The sequence below is a fragment of the Solanum pennellii genome, chromosome 1 (genome assembly GCF_001406875.1).
Source record: "Solanum pennellii chromosome 1, SPENNV200".
In the NCBI taxonomy this organism is placed as follows: Eukaryota; Viridiplantae; Streptophyta; class Magnoliopsida; order Solanales; family Solanaceae; genus Solanum; species Solanum pennellii.
The window spans coordinates 3,245,378-3,266,641 of record NC_028637.1 but is presented as its reverse complement, the minus strand read 5'-3'; the positions used below and the strand labels follow the sequence as shown (position 1 = coordinate 3,266,641).

Here is a 21,264-nt window from a genome sequence, read left to right as displayed (position 1 = left end):
ACCACCCCACCCCCACCCCAACACAAAATCCAAGCTCTTTTGTTTGTTGTCTCTGAGGTAGTAAGTATAGACTATGGAACAACTTTTTGGTTGTATGTTTGTCACTAACTAAAGTGGACAAGGAATCAAGGTTGGCTAAAAGACTATTATATTCTTGAAAATATACTAAAATCCAAACATGTCCTAACAAAAGACAAGAAAAATGACATCAATTCATTTGTTTTTATTGTGGGGGTAAGTTTGGGAATTTTGTAAGAAGAAAAGACAATTCAAATTGGTCTTTTATCTTCTCTTTCATCATAATGAATATTATTATTTCGTCCGTCTTAAATTATCTATCGTAATTCTCTTTCACACTCTCCTTTTAAAACCATTAGTTAAAATCGCAAGCTAATTACATTATTGATATTTGGACCATTATAACGTTACAATAAGAGAAATTAAGATCTCTTAACCATTTACAAAACAAATAAAAGAAAATAACTTATTCACATCTCGTATACGTAAGAATGAAGATTTTTTTTGTCTGTGTAATTAACTATAAACGAAGATCTCTTGTTAAAAAGATCATAAAACTAATAAATAAATAAATTTTAGATATCTTACAAAATCAATTCTTTCATCGTAAACTTCTAAAACAACAGATAATTCGAAATAACTATTTTTTAAACAAACACTACATATAATTATTTGAGAGGGAGGAATAAGCAATACTCCCTCCATACCAATTTATCGACATACTTATAAATTGTGATTTGTTAACACGCCTTTAAATATTCGTGATGTATAGTTCTTTTTACTAAAAAATGCATAAGTACCCTCTTAGTCTATGCTCTAAGGTCCCATCACCCCCTCCACCCCAAAAAAAAATTATTTTATAAATAATTTTCAACTCTTTTTCGCCTACGTGACACTATCAACCAGATAGCTTGAAAAAAATTGTCAACATGTATTAAACCCAGAAAATAGTACCACGTTAAACGAAAAAGGACAAAAAATTTATTTATAAGATAAGTTCGGGGCGGAGGGGAGGGGGGGGGTTAATAGTTACTTAATATAGTATAAGTGAGTCTCTAAAATTTCGAGCATAGGTTGGAAATACTTGAAGTATTTTTCCTTCTTCTAAATATAGTTTTTAAATATGCATATTAATTTTCAGAAAACTTTAAGAATATATGACCCAACTCATAATCAAAATAAAAGGTTTTAACTTTCGAAATTTAAACAATATCATATAAATTCAGACAGAGCGTAGAAAAAAGAAAAACTAATACAAAGAGAAGATGGCTTTAAGGAAACAGACAAAAGAAGACAGCACATTGATGTTTTGTCTTTTACTTGTTAGACTCTTAGCCCAAAGGAATGGAAATTTTGGCCACTTGTTGATAAACCCAATGGTGATTTTTGGAAGTTAGCCAACAACTTTGTTGTTTCTAACTAAAGGATCCAGGATAAGAAACTTTGGACTATATAAACTTTGAAAATATTTTCTTTTACCTTTTTTGTTTTCAAAATTTGATGGTTGGGATGAAAAATGAGACCTTTGTTAGGTGTAATTTGTACTATTTATCGATAAAATGATGTGATGGAATGATAGATATTTTTCTTTTTTTACATGTTTCATTTTTTTGTTTTTAAATAAATCTGGTGTTCGAATCAGTTTGTGCGTATCTCGATTAATTTTATAAAATATACACTGCCTTCTACTAGCGATATGTAATAGATAATTCTATCGATTAAGACATTTGTCATCTCTCACCAGCAATAAGTATTTAATAATTTTGTTCACCAAGGTTAGAACAGATGAAAAGAAAATACCTAGTGTTTTTACTTTATTGGAATCTAAAAATTTTTTGTGTTCAACCCACGTTATTGACCATGAGACCGTACCCTTAAAAGCATGTTTCATTATTTTTTTTTAATAAGATGATCGAATATACTTTAAATTTTTTTTTTTTACGAATTTCATAATATATTTGTTTATTATTTATTATTTTTGATTGAAGCATCCAAGATAAGTATTTGATGCATCATAAGAAACTTTGGAGTATATATACTATGAAAATATTGTCTTTTTCCCCTTTTTCTTTTTCCTTCTTGTTTTCAAAATTTGATGGTTAGGATGAGTAAATGAGACCTTTGTTAGGTGTAATGTGTATTGAATATTAGATGGTAGTGAAGTGGAGATTTTGGGATTAAGTCTCCTTAAATACAGAATCGTTTTTGTTAGGATATATTTTATCGATATAAATTTAAATTTAGTCAGATTTTAATATGGATATCAAACATCGAATTGAAAACCAATATATATATAATTTTTTTCTATACTAGAACTTGAAATGTCATATATGACATTTATAATATTTGGTAAGCCTTTGGATATAGAATTTGGGGTTTAGATTTGAAGTTTTTTTTTTTTGTTTAAAAAGTTAGCGTTGATTTATATTACTTTATAAAATGTGAACAAAATTTGAATTTGAATTTGAATTTCAAATCATGTTTGAAATTCCACACTCTCTCAAAAAAAAAAAGAAGATTTCAATTTCAAGTTGTAATTTCAAATCTTTATTTTAATATAAAATGTGATTTCATAAGTTTATATTTTGTAAATAAACACTTATCATTTCAAATTTCATAAGAAAAGAATAATTTTTTTCTACGTGAACAAATTATCTGTTGCATCTGAGATGATTATATTAAAGAATAATTAGTTATTACTATTGTTGATCTGTAAAAGCAATGAATCTTTAAAAAATCATATGTATTTAATTTTTTTTAATATTATGTAATCACAAACATTTATTTATAAAATAAAATGGAGATATGTATGTAATTTATTGATGTGATGCCTCAAAATATTTTGTTACCTTGTTAATGAACTTTGATTTAGGCCTCATTTGTTTGCGCTTAATGAAGATATGAATCTTAATCATTCATATTCAGCTCATTAAGTACGTCTGATTTTTAGATCTGAATCTTAATGATTAAGATTCATGCTATTAAGTCCATTTGTTTTTTTTTTAAAAAAAAATCTCTTAATGAGTCTGAACGAATCAGATCTGTAACAGAGTCTTAATATCATTCAGATTCTATTAAAATAATAAGTGTTCTTTTCATAAACAATTTCTCTTCTTCCTTGAATCTCTTCCGGACAAGTTTCAAGTTTCTTCCACTTGTTTTCCAACCGAGTACCATTTTTTGAGATATGTTTTACAGATCTAAGATTTGTTTTTGAAATAATGTTTAAATATTTTTGATACTATCGACTTTGAATATTATTATTTAAATAAATTGGCATAAATATGATGGTGTATATGGATCAATTTTTTTAAATTAATTTTTGTATTGTTGATAGAATAAACTAAGAAGAGAAACACAGTCTGAAACAATGAATACACCTCTCCGAAAATCTTTTTCATGTCGTGAAGAAGACTTAATAAGTTATGTATAAATTTTTATGAGATTAATTAGTTTATTTTTTAGAAAGAAGAAAAAAGAAAATAAAACTTACGGTTGATAATTGTCTCAAATTACTTTAATGGTGTCGATGGAAAACGAGATGAAAATAACAAAAACGGAAAAGTTGTGACTTGTGAGATATAAGTATTTCTAAGAAATGAATTAATGGTGTAATTTTCTTCTACTTCTCACTAAATAGAATTTAATCTCTTAAAAAAATTATGACAACTAAAAAGAAATCGAAAGAATATTTGGATTCTTTTATTTGAATTTTGAAAATTTTCAACTGTCTATAGTGACCATATAAGTCAAAATTAGCTGCCAACTCAACAGTTTCAAATAGTAACGTATAAAAATAAAAATAAAAATCAAATATCCATTTTTAATTGTAATATTGCTTTTTTCAAAAGACAATTCAATTAATTTTTCAAGTTAAATTAGATCACATTAATTCGGTATTTTAAAATTTAAAATTCAGATATTAATAAATTATACAAAAAGTACTATTAGTTACAATTCTATGCATGTCAATATGATGAAACAATACGTCGTAAAATATTAATCAAAGTTATTATGGTTTGACTCTAAAAAAAGAAATTAAAACAATTAAAAGTAAACAAAGATAATATAATCAGACCTGTATTAAGGTATATCTCAAAATAGATATAGTCACATAGTGTGATAGATTAGGCTTTATATACGACCTATACATACTATCATAAATATTTTTTTCATTTTATTTGAAAATTATGAAATTGGTTATATTTGGTAGTAGTTTTTACAAATAATAAATAGTTATTTGAGTATTTTCTATATAAAAAAACATGAAATATAACTTCAATGAGGCTATTTTTAAAGGAAAAAAAGGACAAAAATTTAGTAAAAGTGAAAAATGTGCAAACCAAGTTTTTATATATTAGCAAAATCTAATTTCCAAATAAAATATATTAGCAAAAAAATTATATGATAGTTCACTAGCTTATAATTTGTTTGGTTTAGTTTTTTAAAATCAACTTATCTTTTCAAAAAAAATATCTTTGATAAGAAGCAGTTTATGTTTGATCGATAAAATCGAAAAATATTCTAATCGATATGGGATTCAAGTCTCATTCTTTACAATAATATCATAACTTAAAAGTTTAGTTTGCAACTATTGGAGAACGAATAATCGAGGAAGGAGAGACCAAGTGTCACCGACTTAGAGTCTCACTAAAGCTCCGTGCATCCACATGCAAAATTTGACTGACGAAGTGTCAGGGTTATCACACCAAGGCTATATAAGCCCCACATCAGCTCCTCATTTAACCGATGTGGGATTCAAGTTTCATTCTTTACAATAATATCATAACTTAAACTTACTAGTCAAGACTAGTTTGCAACTGTTGGAGAACGAATAATCGAGAAATGAGAGACCAAGTGTCACGGACTTAGAGTCTCACTAAAGCTCCGTGCATCCGGATGCAAAATTTAACTGGCAAAGTGGCGGGACATCACACCAAGGTTATATAAGCCCCACATCAGCTCCTCATTTAACCGATGTGGGATTCAAGTCTCATTCCTTACGATAATATCATAACATAAAAGTTACTCGCATTAGCTGCAATATTTCATCGTTCAGCATATTTCGAAGTAAGACTTGTAACGCTGAGCTAGACCAAACATACCGAGTGTACCTCCTGTGTGAAGCATTACCACTTTTGCACATTTCTCCTGACCAAGTTGAGTTGCCAGTTCCCAAGCAGCCAAAGTGTAAACCGGATCGAGAAGAATACCCGTTTCTTGAGCAATCTTTCGACATATTTCGACTTCCCCCTTCAGTATATTGCCAAATCTGTAAGACAACAACAAGAAAGAAAGATACTCCCTTAGATATTCAGTTCCATTTTCTGCACTTCTAGAATGATCACATGTAGATATAGTAGGCATTTGGATAATATTTAGTTGAAGCTGAAAAAAGGCACGAGGGTCGAGGTAGTGATAATGTCTGCTTCACTCTACCCTCCCCAGACCCCGCTTGTGGGATTCCACTAGGTATGTTGTGTATAACTAGACACTTAAACTTGATCTCAGTTGGCAAGTAAGTACTCAAACGTTGAGTATGCACATATAGAAACCTCAACTCCTCCTCCATAGTGTCAGTTGAACGCTCCAACTTACAAAATGATCATTTATACACCCCCAAAATTTGCATGTCATGTCACAGTTGGGTGTCCACGAGACACAGTAGGTACAAGTTGGAGTGTTTAGTTGCCAGTTGAGATGTGGGTATTTACTTGCCAGTTGAGGCCAAGTTTGAGCGTCGGTGTATATATTATGCCTTTGGAAAAAAAGAGTACTTGAAGTTATAGTCCAGAAAGAGTATTTGGACGAAATCCGAGTGAAAAATCATTGCATGACTTAACATACTCGTCAAACAAGTTCTTTGAATATTATTGATTGTCAACGGGTAGTCGCTTGTCAACATGGAGAGGTAAGTTTGAGAAGAAAATATTCAGTTGCACAATGCATGTTAATCCCAGACACCAAATACCTCACCGTGAGAAACATCAGCTACTACTCTCTCAAAGACAAGATACGACAGGGAAAAAACAAAAGCAAGAGCTGTACTTGTATCAGAGAATAAGACTAATAGAAGTATTACTTACTTTCTCGGAGAGCTACGTTCAACCCAGTGCACAAGTCCAGGTTCCAATCCGGTTAGCATTTGCTCGTCGAGATGAAGAGTAAAGCATCTACGGAATTCAGAAATTAAACTTTCCTCCTTTTTCCGGTATCCATCAATAGTGTCAGCTAGCATAACAGCAGTGACGTCCCATGGGAGCCTAATAATGAGTTTGTCGGTTAGATAGTAAAGATGGATGTAATGTGACGCATCGAGGAGGTTTAGAAGAATCTCACCCTAAGCACACGGCTCCAATTCCAAGACCAACAGCGGTTGTTCCTGTTCCAGCATCTATAATAATTTTTAACTGCTGATCTTTCCCAAATAGATGATCCCGAGACAAGTACTCAACAAGGCGCACAACACCTGCAGCAAGCATTATTCACATATATAGCTGAAGTTATAAAGGAAACACACAAGTAGCTGAATCTTCACATGCAATCCGCACAGGAAATATAAGATAGACAATTACGTAATGGTTAAAGGCACTCCGCGTTCATTTGGGAACAAACTGATGAAAAGAATAGGACAAAATTCGACATGTACTAATATGTTGAGGCTTATCATTAAGAGAGTGACCATTCGATGACATGAAAAAAGACAGATAACTGAAGCATTCTCTGAAAGATTTCATTAGTGATTACTTCTTTTCCGCAAGGCACATGTATAGAACGTTATCTAACGTATATGTTGTCATATATGTTGGCCAAAATATAACAAGATCTCTTATTAACTGTCACCACAACAAACAAAGCAATTATTACCTAGCAATGCAGCAGCATCTCCAGCCCCTTCGTTTATAATAGCTATCTTCTTACTCCTTTTTGTAAGAGAATCAACGTGCGAGGAGTGTTCACCGCATCCATGAGAGAATAAAGAAGCCTCTAAATCAGAAAGTGAGAAAACTAAGCCGTCATTTCCTGCGACGATATGTGCATGCTTTAAGAGCATCTCCTCCCTCCTAGCATATAGAGATCTCGGAACATAACTAACATTTCCATATAATGTTGAAATTAGATTGTAACCCGTCAGAGTTGATGGTTGTTCTCCTCGGAGAAGTAAATGTGACTTCAATCCCCTTTCAGCACATGACACAGCTGTATTTCAAGTAAACAAAAAGGTTAAAATGCAGTATCTATCTCCATCTGGCAACGACACAAGTAAAATTTGAAAAAGAAGAATGAAATTAATAAATTTGGCAGTTAACCTGTGGCATGACGTACCAACAGCTGCAGCATGCGCACTTTGGCACCCTCCACATGTGACCTAGAATTTTAAAAGGATCGATCACAATTAGTTGAAAATTTATTTTCCACATTCCTCTATCTCGAAGAGACTAAATATAGAGGATGCTATTAGGTCATGGAGTGTCAGAAGGCAAACTCTTTCTGATTAACCAGTCATTCGTTCTGCATACATGTTTTTGGCTTTAAAAGGGCAAAGCAAGCAAGAGCACATAGAACATAAACACGAGAAAATGTAAGCAGGCGTAAAGGAAAGACGTTATAAGACGTCACTTACTTTAGTTACGTGTTCTACATTGCACAAAATCTCTCAAAAATATCACCAATTTAAATGATGATAAAATTCCCACTTTGAATAACATTAGCTACTTAAATTTTAGAGCAACTATCAGAAGCTAAAGAGTTGATGTAGACAAAGTTATATATCCATCTGAGTAACAATCCGCTGATAAAAACTCCAGGATATTATATTAACATTAATCTAAAAACTTGAGCAGATCGAATTTGATCATTGCTTTGTCACGTCTTTTGGTTCCCCTTGCTCAACTTTAAAGTTACAATGATGAACAGGCAACACATATCCTTGTATTCAGTATGCTTTTAACCTTAGTTGCGCGGCAGCGGACTCTTCACTTTTGATGCCGCACCCGTCTTGGATTCTTCAAAAATACACTAGTTTTGGCGAATCCGACACGCACCCGTTGGCATTTTTGAAGAGTCCGAGCAACATGACTTTTAACATCAGGGAGAAATACAAAATACACGAACCACCAAGTTTTTTAAAGAACTTCTATACCATGTTTATGAGTTGCTAAATGTCAATATTACCCATTGGATATACAAGAAGATCTAAAATATTCTAAAAGATAGAGGCATCGAATGGTCTTACAACATCTGTGACAGCACTATCTTCCAAGAGAGGGAGTAGTGCATCCAGTTTCCTCGCCTTATTACCATTCACCAAAGGATGCAACAAATCATCTCTTACAACATAAAATGAAGGTTGCTGTCGGTTGTTTCTCGTCATGTGATCACCCAAAGACGGTTGTGGATTATTCAGAAAGGAGACATTCCCAAGATATTCACCTCCCTGTTGAACATCATCTTTTGATATCGTTATATGGTTTATTTTGGTATCTGGGCTTCTCAATGCCCATTTCCTCTTAAGAAATCTGGACACATGCTCCCCCTTAGGCAAATTGGATTTCGATGTTTCCTGAAACACAATCTAGGAATTAATATTATTCAAGAATTACTCAACCTTGAACTTTCATTCCTCATTGAAGATTTAAAATACATCAATTCTCCAGATGTTAAAGCAAAATGTAAACCAATTATATCACGAAATATCATAGTCAAAGCATTCAAAAAAGCTATAGTTCTACATGATAGACACTTCTACTTCTTATTTATTTTTTAATAACCAACTGACAAATCCGTTGTTTTGAACTCTGAAACTTGGTGGACAATGTGCCCCATTCTCCACTTAAATACCAGACTTGGTTCACAACAAGATTCGGACGCGTGGCATGCACCTAGTATACATTGCATGATGTACTATCTTTTCCGGTGAACCAAAGTTGTGGGGTCCAGATAAACTTTGATCTACAAATTGATTGCTTTTCCAAAAGGATAATTTGTAATGCCCCTACTTGCTTTGAAACTACCTAGTATGTTGTGTGCGAGCGCATAACTGGACATGTATGCATTTTGAGCTATTCTTATATGGTATACCTTCTTACAATTGTAGCTTAATGAGTGGGAAAAGCTTAATCTAAACCTTTTTTACTATAAACTAAGCATGACATAGTAGTATTTCATTGATTGAAGCAAGCATGCTAAAGATATATAGCAGTGTAATACGTGCTATTAATTTGTTCAATCAAAAGTCCATCAAGTATGTTCATTGTCTGTACTAAATGTTATAATTGTTTTAGTTTACCTTATCTGAATCTTATATCACATTGTTAGTGTAGCCATCTTATCGGTGAGGGCCAACGGATTTGTTCTAGTCATGATATTGATGAGGACCTAGGAAAGCGGTTCAGCAGTCCTATCTACGAAAGATCTATGGCTTTGGCCTAGTAGTTTTATCTGTGTAGGGCGGCTATGGGTTGGTTTAGTGAGTGCACACACAACGACCTAGCTAGTGTGCTACCGTGATCTTACTGCATTTGTGCTACACCAAATCCCTCTACTAGTGGCACCGTGGGACTTATCTGGTCTCGATTCAAGGCAGCATACCAAGTTCTGCTGAGATGAACCAGCCACAATCTGCTTGTGGAGGTAGCATCTATGACACTTTTATTTTCTTTCTTCATTTCGGTTTCAACTTTGTGTCCCTTGGTCTTGTATTCAGATTCTACAGCAACTCCTTGACTATACTATCGATCAGTTCTCGGGCTATCTCCCACACTTGTACTGTTTCTTTTCAAATTCCATTGCTTATTGGATTTCGAATTTAAACATTATTCTCCTAAGTAGTAGCTCATTAGATTCCAATTGCTACAAGCGGAAATAGGTTTAGACGAATTTTAGTACGGATCCACAATATGAACCATTTCTACTCATTCTGCTCTACTTAGGTTATAACATTCAACATAATTACACTGATTTTAAGCCCACTGATGCTTGGTACTACAAAAACCATTGAAATTTACTCTAATTTCAACATACACAAGTAAAAGTTTGAATCTTTACATCAAGAATAGGGTAAAGAGGCAAACCTTGAGAGCATTAGGGGATAAACCACAATGAAGGTTGAATGCAGAAGATAAAATCAACCCATTTCTTGGCTGCTGCCATTGAAACTTTGTGCATTTCAACATTTTTCTGTTCAATTTTGAAGAATCATTTGTCTCTCTGCTGCAATTTCTGTAACAAGAACTGAAAGTGATATTGCCACAGAAATTTCTCTAGCTGCCAAAACCTATATTTTGGGCTTATTAGAAATCAATTTTTTTTATTTTATTTGGAATAATTACAACTTTTCCTCCTATTTTACGTGACACTTTTCGCATTTTGAGGTTCAAATAAGTCTATTTTTTTACTGTAAATTTTTTTATAGATCCTTCCAACATTTTGAATTATCAATAATTGTGACTTGTAATACTCTTTGAGTAGTTTACAAGCATAAAAATTTCATTTCAAAAAATTTGAAGATTTCATACGCAAATGTCAGGTCAAAGTTAAACAGTTTGACTCTCGAAAAACGAAAAGTGGCACATAAAATGAGACAGAGAGAGTATTTATTATTACAAAATAAAGGCCAAACCCATCTATTAAACATCTCAGGTTCTGTTGTGTCATTTCGACTCTGTTTGCACACATGTCAAAGTGAGTGTGACTAAGTCAATAATAGCACGTGAAAGGCTTAATATAGTCATTTTTATTTTATTTTCTCTTCTACTCTGTTTTTCAAGTCGCCACTCTCAACCATTTTTTCAAGCAATGGAGAAGTTATTTTTCTTCTATTTCATTGTGTTATTTTTCTAAATCTAATGTCACCAGCCTTCACTTTTTTGCCGAAAAAATAACACAAATTTCAGTATTTCATATTCATTCTCTCTTTCTTTCTCCATTCCTCTCGTTTCTTTCCAAAAAAAAACTAAAAAGAAAGAAGAATAAATATGAAAAATAGTAAGAAAAGAATAATTTTTTTTAAAAAAAAAGCACAAAAGAAATTTTGAGTTTAGTGAAAAAAGAGATTTTTTTAGAATAATATTTATATTTTATTTACTAAAAGATTTTAAAATAATTTTAACTGAAAATGACACACATGTAATCATTTAATTGATTGTTTGACACGTCATTAACAAGTGTATTACACTCTCCTTCAATTTTGTTTATTGTCATAAAAGTATTGAAATAATATAACAAGACTCTACATGAGGTGTCTAAAATGAATATCGTTTAGTAGAGACGTCTAAGTGAAACTTGTTGACAACTTAGGGGGCCACTGATGGATTTGACCTAAAATAAACGACATTAGGTTGAAGAAAGTGAAAGGATTTTGGGTAGTTTAAGGGAGATGACACAAGTAACCCCTAGACTATGACTGAAATCTCAGAGACATGTCTTAACTAAATTGAGACTCTATTACCTCGAATTCATTTTACATATAATACTGTACACCATTTGGCTTATTTGGCACACCCCATGACTCCACGCAGTTAAAGCGTGTGAAATATATTTGAATGTCACGTAAGCCAAAACAACACAAAATTACAAAAAAATGAGTTCAAGGGTAATATGATCTGAAATTTTGACCATATTCTAGAGGGTACTCGTACATTCCCCCTTTTTTTCCCCTATAGAACTCACAAAATTCAAAAGCTGTTAATATCTCTAATTCTAACACAATCTTATTTAATGAACAAACAATAGTTTATAACCGAAATATCAAATATCCAATGACACTACATTAATAAATTAAGTTCACAAACATTCAAATACATATAAAAAATCGTTAGTCAATAATACTAATACCTAATTTTTCTTTTGACATAATCCTTTCACATTTATGATACGAACAATCTCTTTACATAGAAAGATAAGTCTATTTTTCGATTTTTTAAAAATGATAGTCTACGAAATAAATAAACTTTTGATCAACTACTATAAGCGCAAAACGACGACGTTTTTCCTTCTCAAATTCTAATATATATAAAAGTTTAAAAAAACATGTGTCTCTTACTGGCTCTGAATTCCACCGCCCTAACCCCACCGTCTTCGCCACCGGTAGCTTTTCACGGCAGTAAAGGTGAATTTTCCTTCTCTATTTTCTTCTTCTTCTTGTTGTTTATAGAAAGCATAAAGTATCAGACACTGAATCCAACTTGAATTTTGTGGAAAAAAAATAAAATTCTGCAAATAGTTTAGCAATCCTTGAAAAGTTAGAACTTTGAAATTCTGTTGTTGATAGCTGTATTTGGAGTAATTATGAGTGAAATGAGAAATTATTCTACTCAGTTTATGGAAGTATGGAGTTTTAACCTTGTAGCATTTCAATGATTGAAAAGGGAACAATGGAAAAAAAAATTAAAAATTTCAACTATAAAAGGTATAGATTTTGATTTGACTATGGAAGTTAATGGAAATGTTGTATACTCAATAACAAAAATGCAAACCCTACCCCTATCTTGTGGAGGTAGAGAGTCTTTTTTTCGGAAGTAGATTTATAAGGAGAAAACACAAGTAATGAAGACATCGGAAATAATAGGAGAACATTGTAAAGCATAGAAAGGAAATGATCAGTAATCAGAATGAAATATAATGATGACTAAAACGCGATAAACAACATGTAGTAGGAGAAATCGAGGGACCAAAAACTACGAGAAAATATATTATATTCTCATTTAAGCTTATACTGGAGTTATGGAGAGAAATTAATTGTTATTTTGTTTGTCGGCATATTTTTTTGCAGTTAAATTTTCTTAGAGTTGCTCAACTAGTTTCTAACTATTTGTGCATTGTATTTTGTGATTTATAATGAGGCTACCTGTAGAAAATGTTCCAAAAATAAGTTTCCGAGGCCAAACAATGGGTAAAATGTCAAGTTTGTTTTTCTCCCCACACACTGATTTAACAGAGAAAATCCCTTTGTTCCGCAATTTCTAGACTGGTTTGCTGGTTTAGTGTAAGTTCCTGTGAAGGAATTTAACTCCTGTTGCAAATCTGTGATCTGCCATTTTCTCAATCATTTCGATCCCTCCTATACAAAAGGTTCCGCCCTTATTCTGTTCACACTCTTAAGACCGATAAGGTTTAAATCCTGGATATAGTTCTAAGATTGCTTTCCCAATCCAGTGAACTTACCATAAGGAAGTTTTGCCCCATCACCCACCTTTATGCTCAAATTATCACTGCATTCATTCCACTCCCTTCTAATAGTTTTCCATATACTGCATCCATGTGCAGTCTTCACTTCTTTTTTTGTCAAGTGGTTCATCAAACCATATTTCTGTGCTACGTACTTCTTCCAGACGGACCTGTCCTCATTACTGAATCTCCAGATCCATCTTGAGAGGACTCCAGTTATGGAATCTGATGTCTCAGATTCAAATTCCAGCTGAGACAAAAACACCAGGTGATTTCTCCCCATATGTTCTAGTCTTGGTAGACAAAATTACATGGTTCCTGTTGTTGTCGGTGGGAGGTGGAATTAGTCGAAGTGCGCTCGTAAGCTCGTCAAATACCACAGTTATTAAAAGAACACACCAAATAGTCATATGCATAAGGCAAATGTGTAATCTCCATGCATTCACCTCTGTTAGTTTAAGACCAAACCCCTTAATTCATCCATTAAAATTGGCTTTTCTTAGTATGTTATTAACAAAAGCCCAATTGACATGGTCATAAACCTTTTTAATATCCAAGCCTTTTCCATTTCACTCTTAGAGTCCACCAACTCATTAGCAAGCAAAGCTGCAGCCATAGTCTGTCTACCCTGCAAAAAGGTCACTTGAGGTGCATCCGGTAGTTTCTCCCCGAGTCTTCTGTCTTTCTGTGAGTAGCTTGGAAATGACCTTGTAAATTTCCCCTATTAAACTTAAAGGTCTGAAATCTTTTAATTTTTGAGTTCCAAACTTATTAGGTATTAGAGCTATGGAAGTAGCATTGAGAGACTTCTCTAAAATCTCATCCTAACTTTTAATTTTTGAGTTCCAAACTTTTAATTTTCTCTTGGAAGATTGTTCAAAAGAGACCTGGCAACACAGGGGGGCATTTATCGGACCTTGGAAACAAATCTGGAAGTCCAACACTCCAACCAAGACAAATTGTTTCACATGGTCCGTGTGCAGAAGAGCATGCCTGACTCAGGAGAGACTTAAAAAAAAGAGTATTTTAGATTCTTTCTAGGTGTTTCTTCTGCCATGAAAAGGAGGAAACAATCATTTGTTCTTACACTGTAGAGTGACTGCCCAAATATGGTATATGTTTCAAAGCGTTATCCAAGACTCTTGGGTGATGCCTGAGCATATGGCAGATCTACTAAGCTGTTGGATGAGAAGAAGGGGGAGTAAAACGCAGAAAAATGGGTGGAATGTAGTTCCATCTTGGATATGGTGATCAATTTGGAAGGAAAGTAACAACATGTGTTTGAAGAATATTACTAACCCAATGCAGAAAGTAAAAGAGAACTGTATCAGTACTCTATACTTTTGGTGTAAAGAAGAGGGCATGTATGAAGTAGATCAGTTAGTAGATTTCCTAGGCTCTTTGTGATCATGAATAGCCTTGGAATTTTTGTTTGGTTGCCAGCATACCCTCATCTATGTTGCGCAGACTCTTCATATTTACGGGTGAACCCATCTTGACGCGACACCGGTGCAGGTGGGGGTGCGGGGTGCATGACGGATTCGGTCAATTTGATCCGGACACTTTGACCGAAGCCGATAAAAGATTTGGGGAAGAAAAAATCAGTTTCCAGCGGCGTAAAGAGGATAAAGCTTGAAAAAGTACAGAGAAGAGAAGAAAGAAGAGAAAATCAGTTTCCGGCGACATAAAGAGGATAAAGCTTGAAAAAGTACAGAGAAGAGATGAAAGAAGAGAAAATAAGTTTCCGGCGAGGTGGGACATAAAGTGGATAAAACTTGAAAAATACAGAGAAAAGAAGAAGTTTTTTTTTTTTGAATAAGTACAAGGAAATACAGAATAAAGTACAGGGTTTTACCAGTTTCAAAAAAAAAAAAGGTATAGGTCGTTTCAGTTTTTCTTGAAAAAGAACTCCAAGTGGCAGAAACGAAGGATTTCTGAAAGTAAGTGTACTTTTTTATAAAATAAATTTTATATATATATATATATTCCACTTATTTGATTATACTAGATAAATTGCTAGTGATATCTTCATAACTATATTTTTATAATATTGAAAATTTTTAACCATATCCCCGCTCCCGTATCCATACTCGGATTCACACCCACGAATCTTAAAATTTGGATTTTGCTGAATTTGACTCTCGGATTCGCATCCGTCTCAAATACCCGCATCCGAGTCCGAGCAACTTCGAAAGAGCTTTGCTGCCAACCACAATCCAAAAAAGCAAAAGACCTTCGAAAGAGCTTCGCTCCCAGGTGATTTTCCAAGACCAACAAACTGTTATTGCTTGATACCAACAAGCTGTTGCAACTTCCAATTGTAAAGAGACCTTTGGGAAGTTCCATCCTTCTAAAGAAAACATTGTTAATTCATGGAGAAAACATACATTGCTTTTAGGAAACCATTTTCCAATAATCGATCTTGGTCTTATCCTAAGTTGCTTGGACTCTGGTGCGGGTATCCAAGACAGATGCAAATTCGAGAGTCGGATTCGGCAAAATCCAAATTTTAAGATTTGTGGGTGTGAATCCGAGTATGGATACGGGTGCGGGGATATTGTTAAAATTTTTCAATATTATAAAAATATAGTTATGAAGATATCTATAACAATATATCTAGTATAATCAAATAAGTGGAAATACATACATACATAAAATTTACCATATAGACTAAACAACTGCATAAATATAATTTATTTTTATAAAAAAATACACTTATTTGAGAAACCCTTCGTTTCTGCTGCTTGGAGTTCTTTTTCAAGGAAAACTGAAAAGACCATGTACTTTTACTCTGTATTTCCTTTACTTTTTCAAAAAAAACTTTCTTTCTTCTCTTCTTTGTATTTTTCAAGCTTTATCCCCTTTATGTTCCGTGTTGCCGGAAACTTACTTTCTCTTCTTTCATCTTCTCTGTACTTTTTCAAGCTTTGTCCTCTTTACGTCGCGGGAAACTGATTTTTTCTTCCCCAAATCTTTTCTCGGCTTCGGTCAAAGTGTCCAGATCGAATTGAATGAATCCAACACGCACCCTGCACTCGCGCCCGCACTAGTGTCGCGTCAAGACGGGTTCGCCCGTAAATATGAAGAGTCCGCACAACATGGGTCTTATCGAGATAGACGAGAGAATACCTATAATCTAGAGTGAAAAACTTTTTTAGTTAAAGTTGAATTTAAATATGCTTCACGCGTGTTTAATTAGGTCTGCAATCGAAGCTATATATTTGATAGAATTTGGTAACCACATCTAAGATGTAGGTGTTAGTTACTAATTATAACATTAATTTCGATTCAGTTTCAATTTTTTTTAAAATTAATTTTGATTCTTCTATTTTTGGCATAAAGCTCGATCTCCTCGAAAAATTCTCTGATCCAAGATGGCAGAAAAGAACATATTTATTTATACCTTTTCTTATTAGAGGGGTAACCATATGATAAACTATCGAAGGAATTAGGGTAAACTAATGTGATCATGACATTGTAAGATAAGTACTTGAGATGGGGCGGATGCGACTTCGCTTAGTTGGTTTGGGTGACATGCTTCATCATTGTTTAAGTTAGGCCATATTTTCATTACAATTGCCTTATAGGAAGATGATATTAAGATAGTTAAGAATAGGTTTGATAATATTTGGTAACTGAATCTAAGTTGCAACTGCTATTTAGTAAATTATAAATGTTGATTCCTTCAGAAAACAATAACTGGCGAGTCTCAACTCACAATAGCTTCAAGAATCTTTTTCTGTCATTGTCGGCCACCACTTGTAGATTATGAAAATTCGAACAAGATTTAACTTACATATATTGATACTGTCATAAAATTTTCAGAGTATTTTAACATGTTACTAGTTATATGCCTTTGTCTTTTCAGGTTACTAAACATATTATGGATGGTTACCTGCAAATATCTTTTAATTGACCTGATAGTGTACAAAATTCCAGTCTTACGTACCCGTGAGCTCCCCAACTCTTCTATATGCTCAGATACTAAAGATCTATGAAGCCGCAGAGAGAGATTCAGAAAATCAGATTTACTGGTTTGTCTGAGAGCTTTTGAGTTTCTTTTAAAGGTATGTTGAAGTCTCAGTTGTTTTTTTTCTTGCCACCAGTTACATTTTTGAAGTAATGTATGTGTGGCATGCAAGTTTCTGTGCGCATCTACACTTAATAAGAAGCACATTTTTAATTTTTTATGTGTAGATCCTACTGCTTTTGGTCTGCTCGTTTTTGAATTTTTTTAGCATTTCATCTTTTGAACTATATCAAATTCATTGATGGATTTTGACTTCTCTAATGTATGGAAATTTTCTATTGGAAACTCTAGAGAAAGAAATGACATAAAAAAAATTGAATCTAGGATTTTAAGTGAGTGGGTGTAAATTCTGCTGCACCAAGTCTTCGTCTATTATATGGGATACACAAGTTAGTACCATTTTTTCGTAAAGGTACGATCAATTTCTGATAGCATAGCATATTTGTCAGGGAAGCATGTTCCGATTTATATGGTACAGTTTGAACTTGGAGATCGATTTTTTAAATTGTGATCATAAATTTGGACATGGAATCTTTGAAGTTCTGTTGAAATTAAATTTACATATTTGGAAATTGTGTAAAAAGTACTTAAAGTCACAATAATTGATGATTCAAAATTTTTAGAAGGTGTATGAAAAGATCACAGTAAAAACTCATTTGACTCTTGAAATGCGTAAGGTGCAACATAAATTGGGACAAAGGGAGTATTTTTTTTTTCTCATTTCCTTTTTGTTCCAATGATATGGGATTTCGGAGTCAGCAGTTTGTTTATTTCTTTTTATTTGAATTTTCTCTGTAACGTTGGAAAGAGTTAGGATACAATCACATTATATTGCTAAAAAGCTCATTAAACAATTTTATATAAAAATAAAGAATTTCTTATCATAAATCAAGTGTATGCATGTCTGGTCTAATGGACTTCTTGTTTTTTTTTTTGATTCTCTTTCGTGAAGCTATGGCCTCCAAGGATGAACATAAGGAAAATGAGGCAGTCGAGGAACCCTCAGATATTCCCAGAGTTGAGAAATCCATCAACCCAGTGGGTGAAAGTTCTGTTGTCTTGCCGCGTGTTGTGCGTATTTACATGCCGGACAGTGACGCCACAGACTCATCTAGTGACGAGGAGGAAAAGCTTCAAGGAGAGAAGTCCAAGAGACATGAAAGGACGTGTATAAAGGAAATCATCATTGAGAATGGAAAGACCAGGGTCATTTCAAAGAAGACGTCCAAAGAGAAGAAAGATATAAAGATGTTCCAAGAAAATGCGAAGAAGTACAAAGGAGTTAGACAACGGAGATGGGGCAAATGGGCAGCAGAGATCCGAGACACAAAAAACAAAACTCGACTTTGGCTGGGCAGTTTTGACACTGCTGAAGAAGCTGCTTTGGCTTATGATAAGGCAGCCACTGAAATAAGAGGTACTAAAACTTTCTTAGGGTGAGCAGTTCCGTTTCTGTTTGTTTATTTCTTTTTTTATTTGAATTTCCTTCTAAAAATTTCTGAAGAGATTGGTACAATCGCCTCATATTGATAAAAGTTCATCAAACGATAATACATAAAACTAAAGAAAGAATTTCTAATCATATATGAAGTGTTTACATGTCCGGTCTGATGGACTTTCCCTTTCTTTTTCCTTTTTATTGCATGAAGCAATGACCCCCAAGGAAGAGCTTCAGGTAAAAGAGGGAGTCAAAGAACCCTCAGTAATTGCCGTAGTTGAAAAATCCAGCAATCAAGTGGGCGAAATTTCCCAAGTCTTTCCACGTCTTGTACGTATTCATGCGCCGGACCATGACACAACAGACTCGTCTAGTGACGAGGAGGAGAAGGATGAAGAAGAGAAGTCCGAGGGACATGAAAGGACGTGCGTAAAGGAAATCATCATCGAGAATGGAAACACCAAGGGCATTTCAAAGAAGAAGTCCAAAGAGAAGAAAGCTTTGAATCTGATGCAAGAAGATGTGAATAAGTACAGGGGAGTTAGACGACGAAAATGGGGCAAGTGGGCAGCAGAGATTCGAGATACAAGAAAGAAAACTCGGCTTTGGTTGGGAACTTTTGATACTGCTTTAGAAGCTGCTTTGGCTTATGACAAGGCAGCCATCGAAATAAGAGGTGCTAATGCTTTAACTAACATCCTGAAGCCACCACCGAAGAAAAACAACCCCATCAAGATCAACTTCATCGTGCCACCACTAAAAAGACAGAAGGCGGATCCATAGGTTAGTTAAACTTGATTGGTTCAACCTTCCATTGGCTGATCCATTGCACCTTTGTAATTATGAGGTTCAAAAGTTAATATTTATTGAACTTTTAGTAGTTTTTCACATATACTTCTATGTACCATGTGAAGAATTCTAGGTTCATTTGAACCCGTTAACGGTTAAACTAAAGCTGCATCCGCTTCTGAAGGGGAAGATCGACTCGTTTTAGCCACCATCTTTACCCACAGATGATGCCAGGTATTTGAAACTGCTTTACTGTTTTGCTGTACATTATCATTAGTGTTAAACTTGGTTAGTTCCCAGATGTTCTTAAAGCATGTACAGTGGTATTGTAATGCTTTACTGCATGTTTTTGATATAGAGGAAACTGTTGCTTCCTTCTGGTGATTGGGTTTGTACTTACAGTTTATTTTTTTTTGGATACTTGAACATTGTTAATGCGTCGAGGGAAACAGTAACCTAGTTACTGTAGTTATACATATCGATAATAAAAGTAAAAAAGTCATGCGTGAAACGCGTAACGAGTAGCATGTATGACGTGAGGAATGTGATAGTTGCGTGATCATATGTGAAATTTACTCCGTATTGATACTACAATTGCCTTACATAGGAAGACAATTATTCTAAGAGAAGTTTGATAAAATTGGTAACAAAATCTAAGTTGCAAGTGTTATTGAGTAATGGAAAAAGGCTCAAATATGCCATCGCATTTTGAGAGATGTCTTATTTATGCCATTCGTTAAAGTTTGGCTCATATGTGTTATTTTTGTTTAAGAAAAGGCTTTATTTGTTAACGGAAATGACAGATTATTCAAATTTTTAACAGATGACATACTTTTAACCTTCGTTCTTTTAAAAAATAATTTTATTAATGACGTAGCTGAATCATAATTGATCATGTGTAAAAGATGATTTTGTAAAATCGAAACTGTTTTTCGTTAACAAATAATGACAGGGATGAACATTTCTCAGGTGAAAATGACATAGATGAGCTAAATTTTTAACGGATGACATTGGTGATACAGATGATTTTTTTTAAAAAGTTCAATGACATATTTGTGACTACTTAACAAATTATAATTAATGTTGATTTCTTTTTTATTAGTCCACATATTTTGATATTGGATGGATTTATGACATCCTTACCATTTGAAAAATTTTCTATTTGAAATATAGAGAAATAACTTAACAAGAGAAAAATTTATGATTTTAAGAGAGTTTGAGAGAAATGGTCTTATAAGAATATATAATTCTAAGTTGGTGAGTGTAAAAATTTAAAAACTGAGATCGCTCATCCTATTACAATTTGAATAGAAGAAAATGATCATTTTAAATCTCTTATGGTTAAAAATGAATCTCTCGACAAAGATTTCTTGTAAAGCCATAAAATTAAAATTTTTTTGTAAAGGGCTAAAAAGATCATTTTTATTGCTATTGTTTATGACTATAAAATTTAAAAGCCTTCTATATTTTCTCAAGTTTCTTGCCAAATTTCAGTTAGAATAAACAATTATTAATGTTAATTTCTTTTTTATTCTTAAGTACTACATGAACTGAGGGGAAAAAAAATTACTAGGCTCAGTTTCTTGCTTTTACTCATTTGAATATGATTTAGTAAATTATTAATGTTAATTTCTTTTCTATTAATCCACATATATGATAAGAACGACGAGTGAAAAATGAAAATAAATTCAAGTACAAATAATTAATAATTTATATTTTGATTTCTTACTGTTTTTATATAATTTTTATATAATGACGATTGCTAAAGTTTAAATCTATATAAATGACTATCAAAATGTAAAAGATTTATAGGAAAGACTAT

General features: G+C 33.2%; 2 protein-coding genes across 6 annotated transcripts; one reads left to right on the top strand and one right to left on the bottom strand.

Annotated features, from left to right (window-relative positions):
• Positions 1–4,552: 4,552 nt before the first annotated feature.
• Positions 4,553–10,299, bottom strand: LOC107010342 (D-cysteine desulfhydrase 2, mitochondrial). 2 transcript variants are annotated; one of them, XM_015209622.2, is made up of 7 exons: positions 10,092–10,299; positions 8,255–8,581; positions 7,345–7,387; positions 6,886–7,218; positions 6,358–6,487; positions 6,105–6,281; positions 4,553–5,290 (listed from the first exon to the last, which is right to left on the bottom strand). In XM_015209622.2, exons 1-7 carry the CDS (start codon positions 10,191–10,193, stop codon positions 5,074–5,076), a joined length of 1,329 nt encoding a protein of 442 aa, XP_015065108.1. In that variant the 5' UTR covers positions 10,194–10,299; the 3' UTR covers positions 4,553–5,073. The 2 variants fall into 2 exon arrangements, with proteins under 2 accessions (XP_015065108.1, XP_027774569.1); XM_027918768.1 differs by lacking the exon at positions 10,092–10,299 and having other exon boundaries at positions 7,329–7,387; positions 8,255–8,459.
• Positions 10,300–12,032: 1,733 nt separating this feature from the next.
• LOC107009453 (ethylene-responsive transcription factor CRF2-like) lies at positions 12,033–19,862 on the top strand. Of its 4 annotated transcripts, XM_015208816.2 has the most exons (5): positions 12,033–12,127; positions 17,054–17,252; positions 18,168–18,632; positions 18,865–19,436; positions 19,576–19,862. In XM_015208816.2, exons 3-4 carry the CDS (start codon positions 18,170–18,172, stop codon positions 19,434–19,436), a joined length of 1,035 nt encoding a protein of 344 aa, XP_015064302.1. In that variant the 5' UTR covers positions 12,033–12,127; positions 17,054–17,252; positions 18,168–18,169; the 3' UTR covers positions 19,576–19,862. The 4 variants fall into 4 exon arrangements, with proteins under 4 accessions (XP_015064302.1, XP_015064295.1, XP_015064286.1 ...); XM_015208809.2 differs by having other exon boundaries at positions 18,865–19,826; XM_015208800.2 differs by lacking the exons at positions 12,033–12,127; positions 17,054–17,252 and having other exon boundaries at positions 18,101–18,632.
• Positions 19,863–21,264: the final 1,402 nt, after the last annotated feature.

Excerpts from the sequence above, each read along its gene's own strand:
- LOC107010342 (XM_015209622.2), bottom strand. The coding sequence starts at position 10,193 with ATGTTGAAATGCACAAAGTTTCAATGGCAGCAGCCAAGAAATGGGTTG. Across the intron at positions 7,388-8,254 it reads ATAGTGCTGTCACAGATGTT|GTCACATGTGGAGGGTGCCA; the intron begins GTAAGACCATTC and ends TTAAAATTCTAG. Across the intron at positions 5,291-6,104 it reads GAACGTAGCTCTCCGAGAAA|ATTTGGCAATATACTGAAGG; the intron begins GTAAGTAATACT and ends GTTGTCTTACAG.
- LOC107009453 (XM_015208800.2), top strand. The coding sequence starts at position 18,116 with ATGTCTGGTCTAATGGACTTCTTGTTTTTTTTTTTGATTCTCTTTCGT. Across the intron at positions 18,633-18,864 it reads GGCAGCCACTGAAATAAGAG|CAATGACCCCCAAGGAAGAG; the intron begins GTACTAAAACTT and ends TATTGCATGAAG.